A 16980-nucleotide genomic window follows, 5' to 3' on the forward strand; every position below is an offset into this window, starting at 1 on the left:
CAATTGACTCGCTTTTTCAATCTGCTGTGAGTTTTTATTTTTAAAGAGTACATAGGTGATTGGTGACATGTGCGCAGTAGTTGTAGATCAGGCTGGGGGTTAACTCCTGAGAGCCCAGTCAGCTCTCTCCAACCCATTGGTTTCTACACAGCAGCTCACATCTCGCCCTGTGTGTCAGCTCCTGACCGGTTATCAATCCTGCAAACTCACAATTTGGAAGCGCGTCTGCAAAGGACAGTACGGAGGCACTGTGCCAGGACACAGGGTGGGCACACAAGTGGGAAAAATCACACAGCGTGTGCTCCGCACTCTCTATAACCGCACAGGCGCAAGTCAACCAAGACATAATGCCTCAGGGCGGCAGGGTGCGTATGAAAGGCTAAGTATGGCCATACATCATTAGCGATTCTCAAGCATATGGATTATTGGGAGGCATGCAATATATAACAAGTGACTACTCAGAGCTGCAGTGAGTGAGTGTCACAAGCTGATAGCGGATAAATGTAGTACAACAATAAAAAAAACTCAGCACGCTCTATAGCAGGTAGTACATTACTTGCAACACTGTAAAGGACCTGAGTCCCTGTAAATTATGAGTGTAGCCTTCCAACATCCCCTCTGCAATGCCCCCCCCCCACACACACACACACCCTCTAATGTGCCCCCCACACACCCCTCTGCAATGCCAACCCCCACCCTACGCAATGCGCCCCCCCACACACCCCCTCTGCAATGCCAACCCCCCCACACCCTGTAATGTGCCCCCCACACCCCTCTGCAATGCCAACCCCCCCACACCCCTCTGCAATGCCAACCCCCACCCTACGCAATGCGCCCCCCCACACACACCCCTCTGCAATGCCCCCCCCCCCACACACACACCCCTCTGCAATGCCAACCCCCACCCTACGCAATGCGCCCCCCACAAACACTGGGAGGACTCTAAAAACGCATCACAAAAAAAGTGGCCAATCAGATCATTGCTCTCATTTTCCAAACGGCCTAAGAGAAACAGTAGCTGGAATCTGATTGGTTGCTGTATTTTTCCCTGCTCTAGTTTTTTTTAATGCTCCAGTACACCGCGTACTAGACGGCCAAGGCGGCAGCCAGTCACCGGCTTCTATCCATCTGCCCGTAACCCTGACACTTCCTCTCCTCTCCACTGTTTCTAGCCTCACTGTGCAGGTGGCGCCGCACCGCCGGTCACGTGGGTCGCGCCTCACTTCCGGTCCTTCCTTTTGGCTTCCATCTTGCTCCCCGCGTGTGTGCGCGCCCGGTGCCGCCGCTCTCTGGAGGCCTGTAATCCCTCAGCGTTCCCTGTATACACCCGCCTGCCGGCTGCAGAAGGTGAGAGGACGGGGCTCAGGCCATGCTGGGCGGGTTATAGGCCTGTCATGGACGGGGGCGCCGGCATATTCGTGCGGTAGTGGTGAGCGCAGCGCTGTATATGGCACTGGTTCTGTGCTGCTCTGAGTACTGCTGGGACTTGTAGTACCACTAGTGCAAGGCCGTTGTGTTCTACCGCTGGCTATGTTTCTGCCACTGGTGCAGCCATAATAATGTGACTCCAAGGTTCTCCCCTCTGCCATGGCTGTCACACAGTGCATGGCCGGGGATGGGACCTGATATTGGGGCATCACAGGGTGATGTGGAGTCTGGCAGGGCATGGGGGGAAGGCATGATGCACAGTGCCTGGCTGGGCATGGGGGTGTGGGTGCCGGGTGGTGCCTGGCAGAGCATTGGGTTGGTGACGCTGGGCATAAGGGTGGCAGTGTGGTGCCTAGGTGGGCTTGGGTATGGTGCCTGGCAATGCACAATCGACATCTTTCCCAACCACCAGTTGGCCGTCGCGCCCATACACTTTAAACCGTCTGTCAAACCCATCGATATGGGCCCCATACACATTAGAAACATAGATAATCAGATGTGTATGGGGGTCCTAAATCACGTTACCATAGTCATCTATTCGCCTGAGGAGGAGGTCTTTTGGATGGGTAAGATATTCTGGGAGTAACGTTTTATGAAGTGGTGCAGCAGATGCATCATTCTGTGACGTCAAAGAAAATGTTTGTTTTTATACTGTGTGATTGATGCCAATCTATGTCCACTGATGTGCAGCGGCGGTGTGTGTCCTACATGTCCTGATGTGTGTGCCTCTAAGGCTATGTGCCCACGTTGCGGAAATGAAGCATATTTTTTACGCTTCTCCCTGGCGGGAAAATCGCATGCGGATTTTACATGCGGTTTTCCCGCCAGGTAGAAGCGTTTGTGAGGCGTCTTTGCATGCATTTCCGCATGCGGGTTATCAAGCACTTCTCCAAGTGATTTAAGCATCACTTGGAAAAGTGCTTGACAACTTGTTCACACTATATAAATCCATGCAACCGGCATGGATTTATATAGTGTGACCAAGTAATAGTTAAAAAAAAAAAAGAATCAGAATGGTAAAAAATAAAAAAAAATAAAGTTTATACTCACCTACCGATGCATTCTCTGCCCCGTCCGGAGTCTTGAGCGGCTCACGCTGTTGTGTGCAGGACCTTCGGTGACGTCATTGAGTCATGTGATGGGTCACATGACTCAATGACGTGGCAGGTCCTTCACACAACAGCGCGACGGAGGGAAAACATCAGAAGATAAGTATAAACTTTATTTTATTCTTTTTTTTTTTTTTTACAGGTTCTTTGGTACCCAGGTCTGGATGAGAGTCTCCTCTCCTCCAGACTTGGGTACCATCCGCACATTGATTCCGCATGCGGAAACGCAAAATTAATGAACATGCTGCGGATTTTTGATCGCAGCATATACGCTGCGGAAAAATCCGCAGCATGGGCATTGACATTGCGGAATGCCATTGGGGACCATGGGGTGCGGATATACATGCTTTTTACAAGCGTTTACGCTGCGGAAATTCCGCAGCATATACGCTTGTAATACGCAACGTGGGCACGCAGCCTAAGACACTGCAGAACACCGTTTGTAAGCTCATAATTGGGCAAGGAGATTGCGTATTCTCCCTGGTTTTTGTGAGTTTCCTCCCATGCTCAAAAGACAGTGACAGGCAATGTAGATTATGAACCCCCATTCTGATAGTGATGAAGATGCCCATAAAGGCCGTGGGATTAATGCTACTATATAAGCAAAGCATAATACAGAAGGTACAAGTAAGGGCTTGTATACATCGCACAACATGCAGCAGTAAACGACCTGTGTAGACAGGCTGACCCCACTTTCCACGGCCACAGAACGACAGGCATAACGGTTGCCATTGTGCATGTGCTGCTGAGAATGATGCCTCTTTTTTTTAAAGCTAATCAAAAGATCATATCTCACGACAAATAAGTGTTTTGCCAATAGCAGTGCCGTTGTTTCTTTCTGCCATTCCCCCACCACGGGTGGGCAGAGTTTTGGGCGCATGGTTATCTACACCACATGGCCACATCATTATACCTGTTAAATAGTCATCACCATAGTATTTCTCAGTAGTATATGCTCAGATCCTGACCTGTTGGGATTAGTTGAGAACTGGAGTTGACATACTCTGCATTATGACTTATCGATGTACGTGAGCCGCGCTCATTATGTCTCACCCCTGTGATGTTGGGTGGAGTGTGGGCTACATATAGCTAGTGTCAGCATTTCTTGGCTTTGATCTACTTGCACATTATAACAGTCATGAAATAATGAAACCTGCTGCCTTTAAGGCTATGTGCCCACGATGAAGAAATGCTGCATATTTTTTACGCTTCTCCCTGGCAGGAAAAACGCATGCAGTTTTTACATGCATTTTTCCCGCCAGGTAGAAGAGTTTGTCAAGCGTCTTTGCATGCATTTCTGCATGCGGGTTATCAAGCGCTTTTCCAAGCGATTTTAGCATCACTTGGAAAAGTACTTGATAACTTGTTCACACTATATAAATCCATGCAACCGGCATGGATTTATAGTAGTGTGACCAAGTTAGTTAAAAAAAGAATAATAATGGTAAAAAATAAAATAAAAAGATTATACTCACCTTCCGGTGTTGTCTCCGCTGCGTCCGGCCTCTTGCATTGCTCGCGCTGTTGTGAAGGACCTGCGGTGACGTCATTCAGTCATGTGTCAGGTCACATGACTCAATGACGTCATGGCAGGTCCTTCACAACAGCGCGAGCAATGCAAGAGACCGGACGGAGCAGACAAAACACCAGGAGTACATCGGAAGGCAAGTATAATCTTTATTTTTTAGTTTACTTTTACTTTTTTTTTTTTTACAGTTTCTATGGTACCCAGGTCTGGATGAGAGTCTTCTCTCCTCCAGGCCTGGGTACCATCCGCACATTGAACTGTGTGATATCCGCTTATCCACATGTAGTGATGCGGATGTCACGCAGTCCAATGCAAGTTATTGGCGGCGATTACACTGCGTGTTCGCAAAATTAATGGACATGCTGCGGATTTTTGAGCGCAGCATAAATGCTGCGGAAAAATCCGCAGCATGGGCATTGACATTGCAGCTTTTCATTGGGGACCATGGGGGACGGATTACCAAGCATTTCCCAAGCGTTTACGCTTGGAAAATGCTTCGTGGGCACACAGCCTTAATGTTAGTTTTGAGTTACAAAGAAATGATTGTGATAAGTGTATTGAGTGAAGGTCACCATACACATTAGATGTCCACAGAGGACGCATGCAGATGCCTACAAGATCTGTCTGTGTGCGACCATCTCTGGGGTGAAGGAGACGGTGAGGCTGAACACATGTCCTATGGCTGCATGGTCCCTCTTCAATTTTTGGAGTGCCCATAGAAACTAATGTATGCACATCCACCTACCTTATTCCTAACAGGGCAAGATGGTCCCTATTTTTAGTTGGATGTGGGTCTCCGTCGCCTGTTCCACAGCCATTTATGGCGTTTCCTATCGATATGTGAGTTGCCTGCTTGCTGTCAGCCATGTTCTCCAGTTTCACTCCTAACTCCAAGAAAGGCTATAAAAATCTCAACTATGATTCTTTTGAACATACATTTTAGATGGGTAAGGCCCAAATGTCTCATCTTTCCGCATCCCAATACCTATGCTTATCTCCTGTAAAAACATAAGGAGATTCAGCGTGCCAACATCTTCCATCTTGGGGAAAGTTGGGTCACATTGCCACCAAACACATTAAGGCCTCTCGTTTAGAAGTCTGTGATTTTTCTTCGTAAAAAATACTGAAATCTTTGGATCAAATTTTCATCAGTTTGGTCAGTCATTTTTTACCATCAGTGTTTCATCAGTGAATTTGTTATATGGAAAAATAAGTTGTCAAGCCTCTCCTATAGACTACAGTGTTAAAAATGGACAGCACATGGGTAGCAATGTGTACTGGCAGTCATTTTTTAGTGACCCATAGCTGTGTATGGGTAATTTTGCTCTCATACTCAGATCAAAAATGGGCAATCAACACATTTTTTGTGGATCTACAAGTCGCAAAAAAATACGGACTTGGGAGTAGCACCATAGATTTTAGTGGTACGTATATTATCCATGAACATCGCAGAACATGTGACTCACAGAATTTTGAGTAGGCCTAAATAGTCAACCAGTGCCACCAAAATCATTCACCTAATGTAACATAGTTTTTAAGGTTGCAGGAAGACTAAGTCCATCTAGTTCAATCCATAGCCTAACATGTTGATCCAGAGGAAGGCAAAAAACACCATGTGGCAAACACTAAGCTCCACATTGGGGAAAAAGTTTCCTTCCTGACTCCATACAACAATCAGACTATTTCCCTGGATCAATGCCCTTATCAAGGAATCTAGTATATATAACCTGTAATATTATACTTTTCAAGAAGGGCATCCATGCCCTTCTTAAATTTTAGTAGTGAATCACTCATTACAACATCATGCGGAAGAGAGTCCCATAGTCTCACTGCTCTTACAGTAAAGAATCCCCGTCTGTGATTATGATTAAATCTTCTTTCCTCCAGACGTAGAAGATGCCCCCTTGTCCCCGTCTCAGGCCTCAGAGTAAAAAGGTCTTTGTACGGTCCCCTCATATACTTGTACATAGTAATTAGATCACCCCTAAGCCTTCGTTTTTGGTATGTGTTGTGTATGTATAATGTGTATGGTACAAGAGAGATGTAAAGTTCGGGGGTTTGTACCGGACACTTAGTACCCGGCGCTGAACTCCAAACACAGACTTCTCCCGGAAGTCCATTTTACTGTTCGGATTTCTGGGCGAAGGAAGAGAGACGGACGCTACTACAACCATTTTACAGCACCAATGTTTGGGTCACCATTCACTTCTATTGGGTTCTGGTTCTGGTTAAAGTTTGGGTAGAGTTCTGGTACCCAAACCAAATGGACTAAAGTTCGAACTTCCACGGGTCATCTCATCCCTATATGGTACACTTTAGTACCATAGACTGCACGACATGAAGCTATTTCCTCTACTATATTCACAGTGGTCATCAGCATGCATGAGACTGATAGCTCTGAAATCCTCTTATTGTCCTTTTGTCTTGTTTTTTTCAGATGAAAGAAAGTATCATGAATCAAGAAAAGTTAGCAAAACTTCAAGCACAAGTCCGCATTGGTGGAAAGGTAATTTCTGTATTTTTATGATTTGAAAGTGGACAATATTTTTGTCCCTTTAAGTGATTTTGCTGTTGTTGGAATGTTTGCCATTAGGCTAGGGCTACATGGAAACAGCTGCAGTCTTAAGGCCACATTCACTCACTTGTTCAGTATTTGACATCAGTATTTGTAAGCCAAAACCAGGAGTGGAACAATCAGAGGAAAAGTATAATAGAAACATGTCACCACTTCTGTATTTATCACCCACTCCTGGTTTTGACTTATAAATACTGAACGTGGGCTAAAGAGTACACTTATTTGAGTGCCACCTTATGGACTGCAGCTGTCAGTTGGGAATTAGCACTGTGCCGAGCGAGCTTCCATTTCAGGGTGTTTCTGATCTGTTATGACTGCTGTAAGTGCTGACTGTGTTGGAAAGATATGGATGTATGGGTGGAGATAATTGTGTGTGTTCAGCTCCCTGCTTTCATCTGTGTCTTGCAAGAGTCATCTTGGTGAGCCTTTTCATCTTTTTGTATTTGGGGCTTTGTGCAAAGTAATGTTTCCCATCCTTTTTGGGGCTGGACAACCCCTGGCTTAAAAAGTACCACGGGGCACCCCCAACATTTTTTTTTTTATTTTTTTTTTAAACAAATGACCGAAAAACGTACTGTGTCCCCTAAATGTATGAATATCTTTATTTTGAACCAAGCAATGCAGCATTTGAGAAGGGGTTGCCCACGTAGTGCACAACTCCTTTTAAGCCTGAGTTTTTTTTGTTTTCTCTCTCTTCAGGGTACAGCCCGCAGAAAGAAGAAGGTTGTTCACAGAACGGCTACTGCTGATGACAAGAAACTACAGTTTTCACTTAAGAAGCTGGGTGTTAATAACATCTCAGGCATAGAGGAAGTGAGTGATTCTCTTTCAGGGATTTTCTCTTTAAAAACAATATTCAATTTTGACACTCTATTTTTTTTCTCCAATGCTTTCACAATATACAAGTAATAAACCTTAAAAATGGGTTGCAAAGAGCTGTGTTGATGTTCTTATTCCCTTCCCAGTATCAGCATTATATGTATGGAGCGAGCTCAGAAGTTGAGTCCACACCATGCCGATCAGTGCTGTTAACAGCAGGGCTATGGAGTCGGTAAGCCAAACCTCCTCAATTTCCACAACTCCGACTCCCTCATACACGGCTCATCTTTAAGTGATAAATTTACTGTAGCACAGATTCATCTCAGCTAAAAGGCTAGACCCTTAGATCAGGAATAGGACAGACATTTATAGGACATTTCATAACTTTCCCAAATTCTTATGAAAAAAATATTCCCACAAACTGCATTGAGCTACTGTACCCAATTTATTATATGTTTTAGGAGTCTGAATCGGTCCATTTTATACCGACTCCACCAAAATGGGCTCCGACTCCACAGCCCTGCCAGTGACTCCCATTCAGAGACTGCAAATGGCTCTCACTGGAGTGCCATCGTTCACTGAAGGGTGCCGGCTCTTTGTGCCAGATCGGTGGCAAATGACCCATCACTAGTGACAAGCCTCATTTGTGCATTCTCGCGTGTCATGCCCACGTAAACATATTTGATTAGCCAAAAGTCTGGTGCTACTGGAGCTCTGGACTTTCCCATCTGTGATTGAGTGTCAGGTCCAGCATCCATACAGGAGATCATAATAACCATTACTGCTAAGCAGAGGGGAAGAGGTCACTTCACAGAGTCCAGGACACTTCACACTAAGGAAACACCCAGCAGACACTTTACTCCGATGGTTAAAGGGGTTTTCCTAAAATCACAAGTTATCCTCTATCCTATTCATAAAGGGATAGCTTGCTGATCATTGGGGGCCCAACTGCTGGGACCCTCAACGATCTTGACAACAGAGGTCTGTAAAGCCCTGTCTTTAGTGAAGCAGAGTTGTGCATGATTACCCTCTGCTTCCTTCATTGGTTTTAGAACAGGACGTCTTCAAATAGCAGAAGAATGTTCTCCTCCTCTTCCTCCAGCAGTCCCAAAACCAATGAGTGGAACGGAGGTCAAGCTCCTGCACCCTCTTCTCCATCCAAGACATTCCTCTACAGAGCCCTTGGAATTATTCATAGTCTGATCAGTTGGATCCCCACCGATTAGCAAGTGATCCCTCTAAACACAGGAGTTGGAGTCGGTCCATTTTATACCGACTCCACCAAAATGGACGCCGACTCTGACTCAACAGCCCTAGTTAACACCTCAATCTCTGACAGCATAATTTATGGCACGCCATTCCAGGCACCCATTGCACCTTATCCTTTGATACAATTACAGGGTGCGTATGAGTTGCTGTAGCAACTGTAAAATTGACTATATATTGCAATATAGCGATCCTAGGTTCAAATCTTCTGAGGACTATTTAAAGAAAAAAACCCTACAAGTTGCATGGTCATTTTTACTGCACAACGATTGCCATAAAAACAATGGAGGGAAATTTCAAGACCTTTGCACCAGTTTTATTGCCAAATGAGTTGCAAATTTTGTGGCATTTTATTTGCCGTTGTCTTTTAGTGATTTTATTTCCTGGTGCTACTTTTGTAAAGTGTGCAAAATTATTTGAGTGGATGTCAGATTTATAAATTGCTACTCTTTAAAAAGTCAGTTGTTGCTTCACTAGGGAAATGACAGAAAATAGGAGAAACCTGTATGGACACATGTTCAATTTAAAGGAAATCGGTCACTCTTTTGAGGTTTTGGCATTAATAATGTGGGCATACGGGTTGTATACAACTGAAATTAGTCATACCTGTATGCCTCCTGGATGTGGCCTTGTTAAAGGGAATCTTTCACGGGCAGAGTGACTCACCTTAGCACACGTTCCCTGCTACACAACACTACACTGACGGCAGGGAGAAGAGCGCCGTCCGTACAGAGGAAACAGCGCGGGATCCGGCCGGTAACTGCACGTCACAGGGCCCTGTGACGTGCAGGGGAGGTGGTGTGAGTATGGAAATAGGGCTAGTAGGTGGGGATTTCTTGGCATTCGGGGGACACGAAGCTTAGCAGAAATAATTTAATAAAAAAGCTATTACACAGAAACCAGACTGCTAATATGGGCCATACTGGTAAGTATAGATTCACATTTCTATCACCTGTATGCCCATATTAGCGGTCTGAAAAGTCCCAGGGGGTGACAGATTCCCTTTAAGTAAAACTTATCTTTTATACCTTGGCTCTTCCAGGCTATGGAGCAGAAGATAAGAGTGCCTTCCTTCTTCATTATACAAGTTTTCTCCTCCCCTTCTCTTCAGATGTCTTTCATGTCATTTGCACGTCCGGAAATCCCTCTTTGGGCATTTGCCTACCGTCTCTCTACACTCTGGTGAATTCAACTTTACTGTGCGCCAAAGATCACTGGGACTGGACGTTACACTGACTCTCCGGCTCCTGCGCACATCAAAATTGAAGACAGCGCCCACAGAGGAGCAGAACAGTGCGGAGGAGCAACGGCAGGGATGGTCCTAACTTCTAGTATTAAAAACCTTATCATGCCTTTGAGCTGGACATTACATCCCATTTGCTGTGTGTCCATGTTCGGGACCCTGTCCTGTTCAGCCTTTATTCACACAGATGTCACTATGACGCATGGTAAGGTTTTAATACTAGAGGTTAGGACCATCCCGATATGGGTACACCTTGACGCTGGTCGGATGGCTTATTAGCTTTTTTTAATCAAAAACTGTGTTTACGAAGTACCCTATTTATTTCTATGCACGATTTGCTTTTACTTATTTACTTACAGCAAGGTATATGCTCATCTTGTTTCTGTCTTAGGTTTTACAAAGTAATTATTGTGTGATTTGTCCCCTATGTTCTTGTATGTACATCAGTGCTGATTTGTTATTGAAGTGTTAGCTACACAACTAGGTTGTTTGTGTAAAATGAGCCCAGGAAACATCGCTAGCGGGGTTTTTTCTTAGAGTTTAACCGTTGTTTTAATTTTTGCTTTATAAATCAATTTTGCATGTAAACATAAACAAATGTATAATATATTTTATCAGAGAAATCTGCTTCCTTCTCCTCCTGGACTGATATTTCAGTTCATGGGCAAAATCTTTTCAGTGAAGATAGACTTACTGAGATAGGAGATGACAGTTGGTGTTTTTAAAATGTTATGGAGTGAGGAGTTAGAAGTCGACAAGTTCTTACAGTTTTCCATAAAACTTCATATGCACCAGCTGTTCTCTTCTGTCTCCATAATGGGAATTTCTCAATTCTTGGCTAAAATCTGTCTTCAGTGAATATATAATTTTGCAAACGGAAGGTCGGTTCGGGAGGAGAAAAGATGATTTCTCTAATATATAGAGCAAAGTTATTTATTTTCACATGTATTATTGATATAAGAAAAATATTTGAGAATTACTCTTTAAAATGAAGCTGACAGCTGATGCATACTGCCCAATCTGTGAGCAGCGTATATCAGGCACCCGGCTGTACCATCTCAGCCAAGTAAGTTTGACTCTTAATCGCTGCGGGGTTTCAGAGAAGAACATACTGAGCCACGCTGGAGAATAGTTGGACAAGTGGGTCCAATATTTCCAATATACAATTTTCTGAGATACACTAGCAGACTAGTCGGACTGTTGGGTCCCTAGTGGCTTCTCCCTCCTGCTGCCCTGGACTTGACAGGTCTTTGCCTGTATACGTGCACGTAGGTAGAGACCTGTCAATATAGGGCAGTGGGCAGGAGATGCCATTAGGGACCCAACTGTCCGACTAGTCTGCTGGTGTATCTCAGAAAATTGTATATTGGACCTTTTTTAAAGCAGTTCCTAATAGAGGCGTGGGTACACTTTATATTGTAGCTTCCTTTATGCTCTTTCATTACATTGTGTTCATCTTTCCAGGTAAACATGTTTACAAACCAAGGAACAGTCATCCACTTCAATAATCCTAAAGTTCAGGCTTCCTTGGCTGCCAACACCTTCACCATTACCGGGCACGCTGAGACCAAGCAGCTTACAGAGATGTTACCTAGTATCCTGAACCAGCTCGGGGCAGACAGCCTCACCAGCTTGCGGAGACTCGCAGAGGCCCTGCCAAAACAATGTAAGGAAAACTTCTTTTTTTTTTTTTTTTAAATCACTATGCATTTGACATTACTCAGCTCCATGACCATCACACATTTGTGGACTGATGTTTCCAGGCTTCCAAGTACATCGGCAATAACTAAATCTTTATGATACCACGTGACATTTTCACTAATGGCTGTGTTCATCCAAGAGCGGAGTTGTAAAAGTAACTTACTGCTGTTAATACAAGTAACTGCATGAGAGAAAGTAAGCGAAGCATGTGCTGATAGTCTTTTTATTAAAATTCTAGTGCTGGTAACATTCCCCAATAACATTACAAGGGTCTAAATGTCTTGAACGTCATTCATTTTATGCGGTTACTATATATTAAAGCAGTTATATTTATTTTTGTCCCCTTGATACATTAAAGGGAACCGGTCATTAAATTGCTTCAGGCAACATGAATCGGAATTGAATTCAACCAGATAGTGTCTTTATCGGACATGCTACGGAGATTAAGAAAAAACATCGTTTGGAAAACCAGCCTGGACTATAGGGGGAGATTTTACCCCCGGCCAGCCTCTCACCCTCCCACTCCAGTTGATTGACAGGTCTCTCCAATATATGTATATAGGGAGAGACCTGCCAATTACCAGGAGCCGGTGCGGGGAGAAGTCTGTGATAGTGCCGGAATAATCTGGTCTCTCCTTATAGAACCCGGTCGGCCTTTCAAACTACCTTGTCTGAAACGCCACAGCATTTCCAAGAAAGACAATACATGGCTGAATTCACACAGCCAGGCTCTGATTTGTGTTGCCCATGGTTCAGGCAGCATAAATCTAATGACAGGGTACCCTTCTAAGATGACATTTTGTATTTGTGGTGGTTTGTGGGACTTTAATTTGTGGATTCTCATGCGGGTCACACACTGTGTATATAACGTGGCCACATAGTGAAGGACTCGGCATCACTTCATTTTATTACTGGGTGAGTTCTGTTTCATACTAACTTTCCATTGACTTTTTTTAGCTGTAGATGGGAAGGCACCGCTTGCTACTGGAGAGGATGAAGATGATGACGTTCCAGGTAGGATTTTGTCCAGTTTTCTCTGCTTTAGGTCTCATTGGGATTTTAATGTACCTTCCTTCTTTATATGAATTGGACAGAAAAAAATGAAGACAGTCTCCGTTACATGTTGGAAGACCACCTAGCTGAACACTGGAGACTCTTCTTTGTTCTGCAGAGAAACATGTTTTGCCTGCCTCCTCATACCAGTGTTATCATTTCTATCCTTCACTTGTTGTTTTCTGATATCGACCAATGATGAATTAATAGTAATGGGAAAAACACATTTACGAGATGCATTGTAATGTATGATCGGTCTGATTTCTATGGTCATTGAATGTGTTTTCTGACCAGTTCAACTTGTGCAGAGAATTATTCATATTTAGAAGTTTTGGGGTTGAAGGGAGAATGTCACCCCCAAAAGGCTAATTGGACCACTTATGCAGGTGTCTTGGCCTATATAAAAATCATACCTGTAGAATAGATTTTAGTGGTTTAGTTGTCAGGGAAAAAAATAGTATGACAACAAGGGGGAGTCGTTGCATTTTTTGCATGGCGAATTGCTCAGTGCACTGTTGCCCCTTTCAATTTGCATACTTGAGCACTTTGTCATATGTTGATTGACAGCACTCAAGCTAGTGCTAGTGCTGCCTCAACTCAATCAGTGGCTCTGCACGGACGTGGCAAAAGTCTAGCCGTGCTTGGTGCTCTCGTCGTTGGCTGCTGTCTGCAGTATAGTACCAAGTGGTGGCCGCGGACAGGAGCCAGTGATGAGAGCGCTCACTGGCACTGTATGAGACGCACGCAGCGGCAGTATCAGTGTGGCTGGCTCCTGTGCAGCCACTGCTTGGTACTATATTGCAGACAGGAGCCAGCGATTAGATCGCACACTGACACTGCAAGCTGTGCTCCTGCAGGGCCTGTGCTGATGTGCAGAGCCACTGATTGCATTCAGGGAGTGCTTGCGTAAGCGCTGTCCATTAAGATAGGACACACTGATCAGTATGCAAATTGAGGGGTGTAATGGTGCACTGAGCCCTTGGTCACACTATAGCACCCCTCATTAGCATATGGATTTTTTTTTTATTTGCAAATAAGCCACTAAAATGTATAATATAGGTCTGTATAATTTACAGGGGCTTAGTCCCTTACATACTTTTATAAGTGGTTCAATTAGCATTTTAGGGGTGACAGACTTTAACAACAGTTTAGGACATTAGAAGAGGTTCTGGTGTGGGATCGTCCTTTTCATGGCCACGTCATTGCTCTCTTTGGAGAGCTTATACTAGGGGGCAGTATTTAGGTCGCACCTGTACCCTCTTGTTCCCTGGTTGTTTGGTAGTTGGATGTAGACCCTGTTCCTGACAAATTCGGTGTCATCTTGACTTGTAACCACTTAGATTTTTTGATTGTGAAGATCTAGTCTGCCAGTCAGTGTTTGCGTGTTCAGATGGCATATCGGTTTAGTATCGACCTTCAGAAATGTCTATTTTTATTATTGTCCGTGATCCTCTTCTGTCCCTGACCATCATATAAATGGGGATATAAGGCGTGTTGTGCTCTTTGCACTCGTAGTTTACATTTTATAAGGTTCACTGTGGATCTGTCATGATGATTCACATCTGAGACATTTATATCATATCCAAATGACGTACTTGTCTGGTGTGGTCCTCCTATGGACCCTTCTGATGAGGCGGCCATGCCATCCAGGTAGAATATGAGGTGGCTGCCTCCCTGCTGGGCTGTTTACTTAGATTGTATGGAAATGACTGGAGAAAGCTATGTAAATGCCTCCTCTCATCCATTCAGTTTCTACTTGAATGTGGCTGAAATCTCATATAGTTGTGGGTCCCTCGCCTGTCATAGGAGCATAGTGCCCTGCTGTCCCAAGGAGAATTAACGCAGCGTGCTCACTGCTGCTCCATTCTAACAGGGATAAAAGTGCCCCTTTCTGGTGATGGGTGGGGGTCTGACTGCTGGGACCCCCAACTAGAAGTTATCATTTGGTGATAATTTCTCCCTAATTTGTCTTTAAAAGCCATAAAATCCCAGATTCCTGCATCTTTTAGCAACTACCTGCCTGTTAGTTTTTAGACCTATAGTAATAAAAAAATGTCCCGGAAAACCCCTTTCAGTGGATGGAATACTGCAGCAGACGACTATATTGGGGTACAATCCTGCGGGGTGGGATCTTCTAATTTGCAGCGGTATTGTGAATGAGATTTCAAGCAAATGTCATTCGCAATCTAATGAGAAAATCTTTGAACTGACTGACACTATAGATTTAATATCCACAATGTCACTTTATGCTTCTTCATTTCTGCACCTTCTCTTCCCCCCCCCCCCCCCCCCAGACTGCAGGACTCTCATGTCCACAGCAGCTGCTGATGGACGGGTCTGGTCACTGCTCCTCCACCAGCAGCCGTTGTATGGACAGGAGCGCTGTGCCGTCTGGGGGGGAAAGCTGCACTAACAAGACTCGCAGTAGGGTAGCATTGCTTAAGTGTATTTTATATTGTGAAAGTTTCATTCATATGACTTTTTTTTTTTTTTTCATTTAATCTAATTTTAAGGGGATGACACTTTTCTGAAAAACTGGAGCTAGTACTGTCAGGGGGTGAAAAAGAAAACGAAAATTCTTCACATCCAAATTGTATAAAAATGTTGTTTCCGTATTGAGATGTTAACCGCACGTTTCACTGTTTGTAGTGAAAGCTCAATCTCCCAAATAGTGCTAGTGATGATTATGCAGGGAGGAAGTGGGGAGAGCACTTTGTAGTTGCGCATGCCGGAGGTCAGTGGAGCGGAAGTTGCAGTAACTTACCTGCGCAGAAGATCACTGCATACACTGCCCATAGAAGGGAGGAAAGGATACGGACTGTGGAGGGAGTGCAGGGTGCAGGATTTCGGCACCATAACTTCACGTCACAGGGTACTGACGTGCATGCGAGGGGGGTGGTATAATGAACTCGGGAGGCAGGAATCATTAGCATAAAGAAATAAAATAACATATCTCCGCAACAAAACCGCTAATATGAGGCATACAGGTAGGACTAGTTTAACATTTCTATCATCTGTATGCCCATATTAATAGGTTATATACGTCCCAGGTGGTGACAGATTCCTTTTAAAGGTATGATCACTCTGCCTCTTTTGCCTCTTTATGGCGGTTTTTGTGCGTGTCCGCTGCTAAAAGCGCTCTTTTTAAAGGGTCTTCCTATTCATTTCCATTGGAAAACAACATGCTGTTTTATGCTCATTCACTTGAGTGTCATATAAACGCTTCAGGCTCAAAAACACATAGTGGGAGAAAACGTACATGTCACTACTTTACAGCACCCCCTGATGGGAAAACGCCACTAGGCATTATCCAATTAAAAGGCTTTAGGAAACAAAAAACTGATCCAACAACTTCCCAAACGAAAGTTTCCTTAAGTTTCCACTAGAAAAATAGTTTTTGACTGCCGGAAAAGAACTCTGCATAAACATAAATTGTCTGAATTAGGGTAAGAAGAATACAACATAGCTTTTTATGGTTTTTTTTGTTGGTTTTAAGCTTCTATTGCAAAGTTGCTTTATTCTTTATGCACTTGTTAGTAGGTAGACCTATCCTTTAATCCCAGATCTCAGGGCTGTGTTTATATGTAAGGTGAATGTATGCCCCAAAGAAATGTTTTGGTTTAGTGACCTCTAAAAAATGTTTTTCCACAGATCTGGTTGAGAACTTTGACGAAGCCTCAAAGAACGAGTCCATCTAAGGTGAAAACCACTGAGGAACCTACTGCTGAAAAGAGCTGCTATTTTATATTGTGACTTATCTATTTGTGCTTTGCTTTTTTTGACTTGATGAGATTAAACAGGAATTCCTTAATAACATTCAATATGTAGCAGCTCGGCTTCAGCACCTACTTTATGGCAGAACCTGCGTGTGCGGCCTAGTTCAACTAGACACACCTGGAAATAAAGATTGATCTACAAAAAACTTCATGAGATCTTTGTCCTATTTTTAGTAGGGTTTCCCAGTTACTAGATTACCAGGTCAACTAACACAAAAAGCCCTTTTATCTATTTATTATGAAAGATAATCTTTAATAGTCATATTTGACAAATATAACATACATAGTGCCCATAAAAAGTGACCTAGTGCAGGCAGAAATATACATTCATCATGATTAATTTTTCCTATTTTCACACCTTCTTACTGAAGACGATAATCTTTCACTACTTGATATATAATATATAGGTGTGAACTTGAACAAAAACAGCCTATACATAATAGGTCACTAATCTTAAAAACAGCAGGAGAAGGTTATTGTAG

The 16980-nt window shown here is 43.8% G+C and overlaps 1 protein-coding gene across 1 annotated transcript; it reads left to right on the top strand.

Moving 5' to 3' along the window:
* Positions 1-1214: 1214 nt before the first annotated feature.
* On the top strand, positions 1215-16552 carry BTF3 (basic transcription factor 3). The gene is made up of 6 exons (XM_073679735.1): positions 1215-1347; positions 6503-6571; positions 7340-7453; positions 11433-11634; positions 12627-12683; positions 16374-16552. The coding sequence occupies exons 2-6, from the start codon at positions 6503-6505 to the stop codon at positions 16418-16420; spliced, it is 489 nt and encodes a 162-aa protein (XP_073535836.1). The 5' UTR covers positions 1215-1347; the 3' UTR covers positions 16421-16552.
* Positions 16553-16980: the final 428 nt, after the last annotated feature.

This window comes from Phyllobates terribilis, unplaced genomic scaffold, assembly GCF_046119375.1.
Source record: "Phyllobates terribilis strain yellow unplaced genomic scaffold, ASM4611937v1 Scaffold_1__5_contigs__length_1240528914, whole genome shotgun sequence".
Classification (NCBI taxonomy): Eukaryota; Metazoa; Chordata; class Amphibia; order Anura; family Dendrobatidae; genus Phyllobates; species Phyllobates terribilis.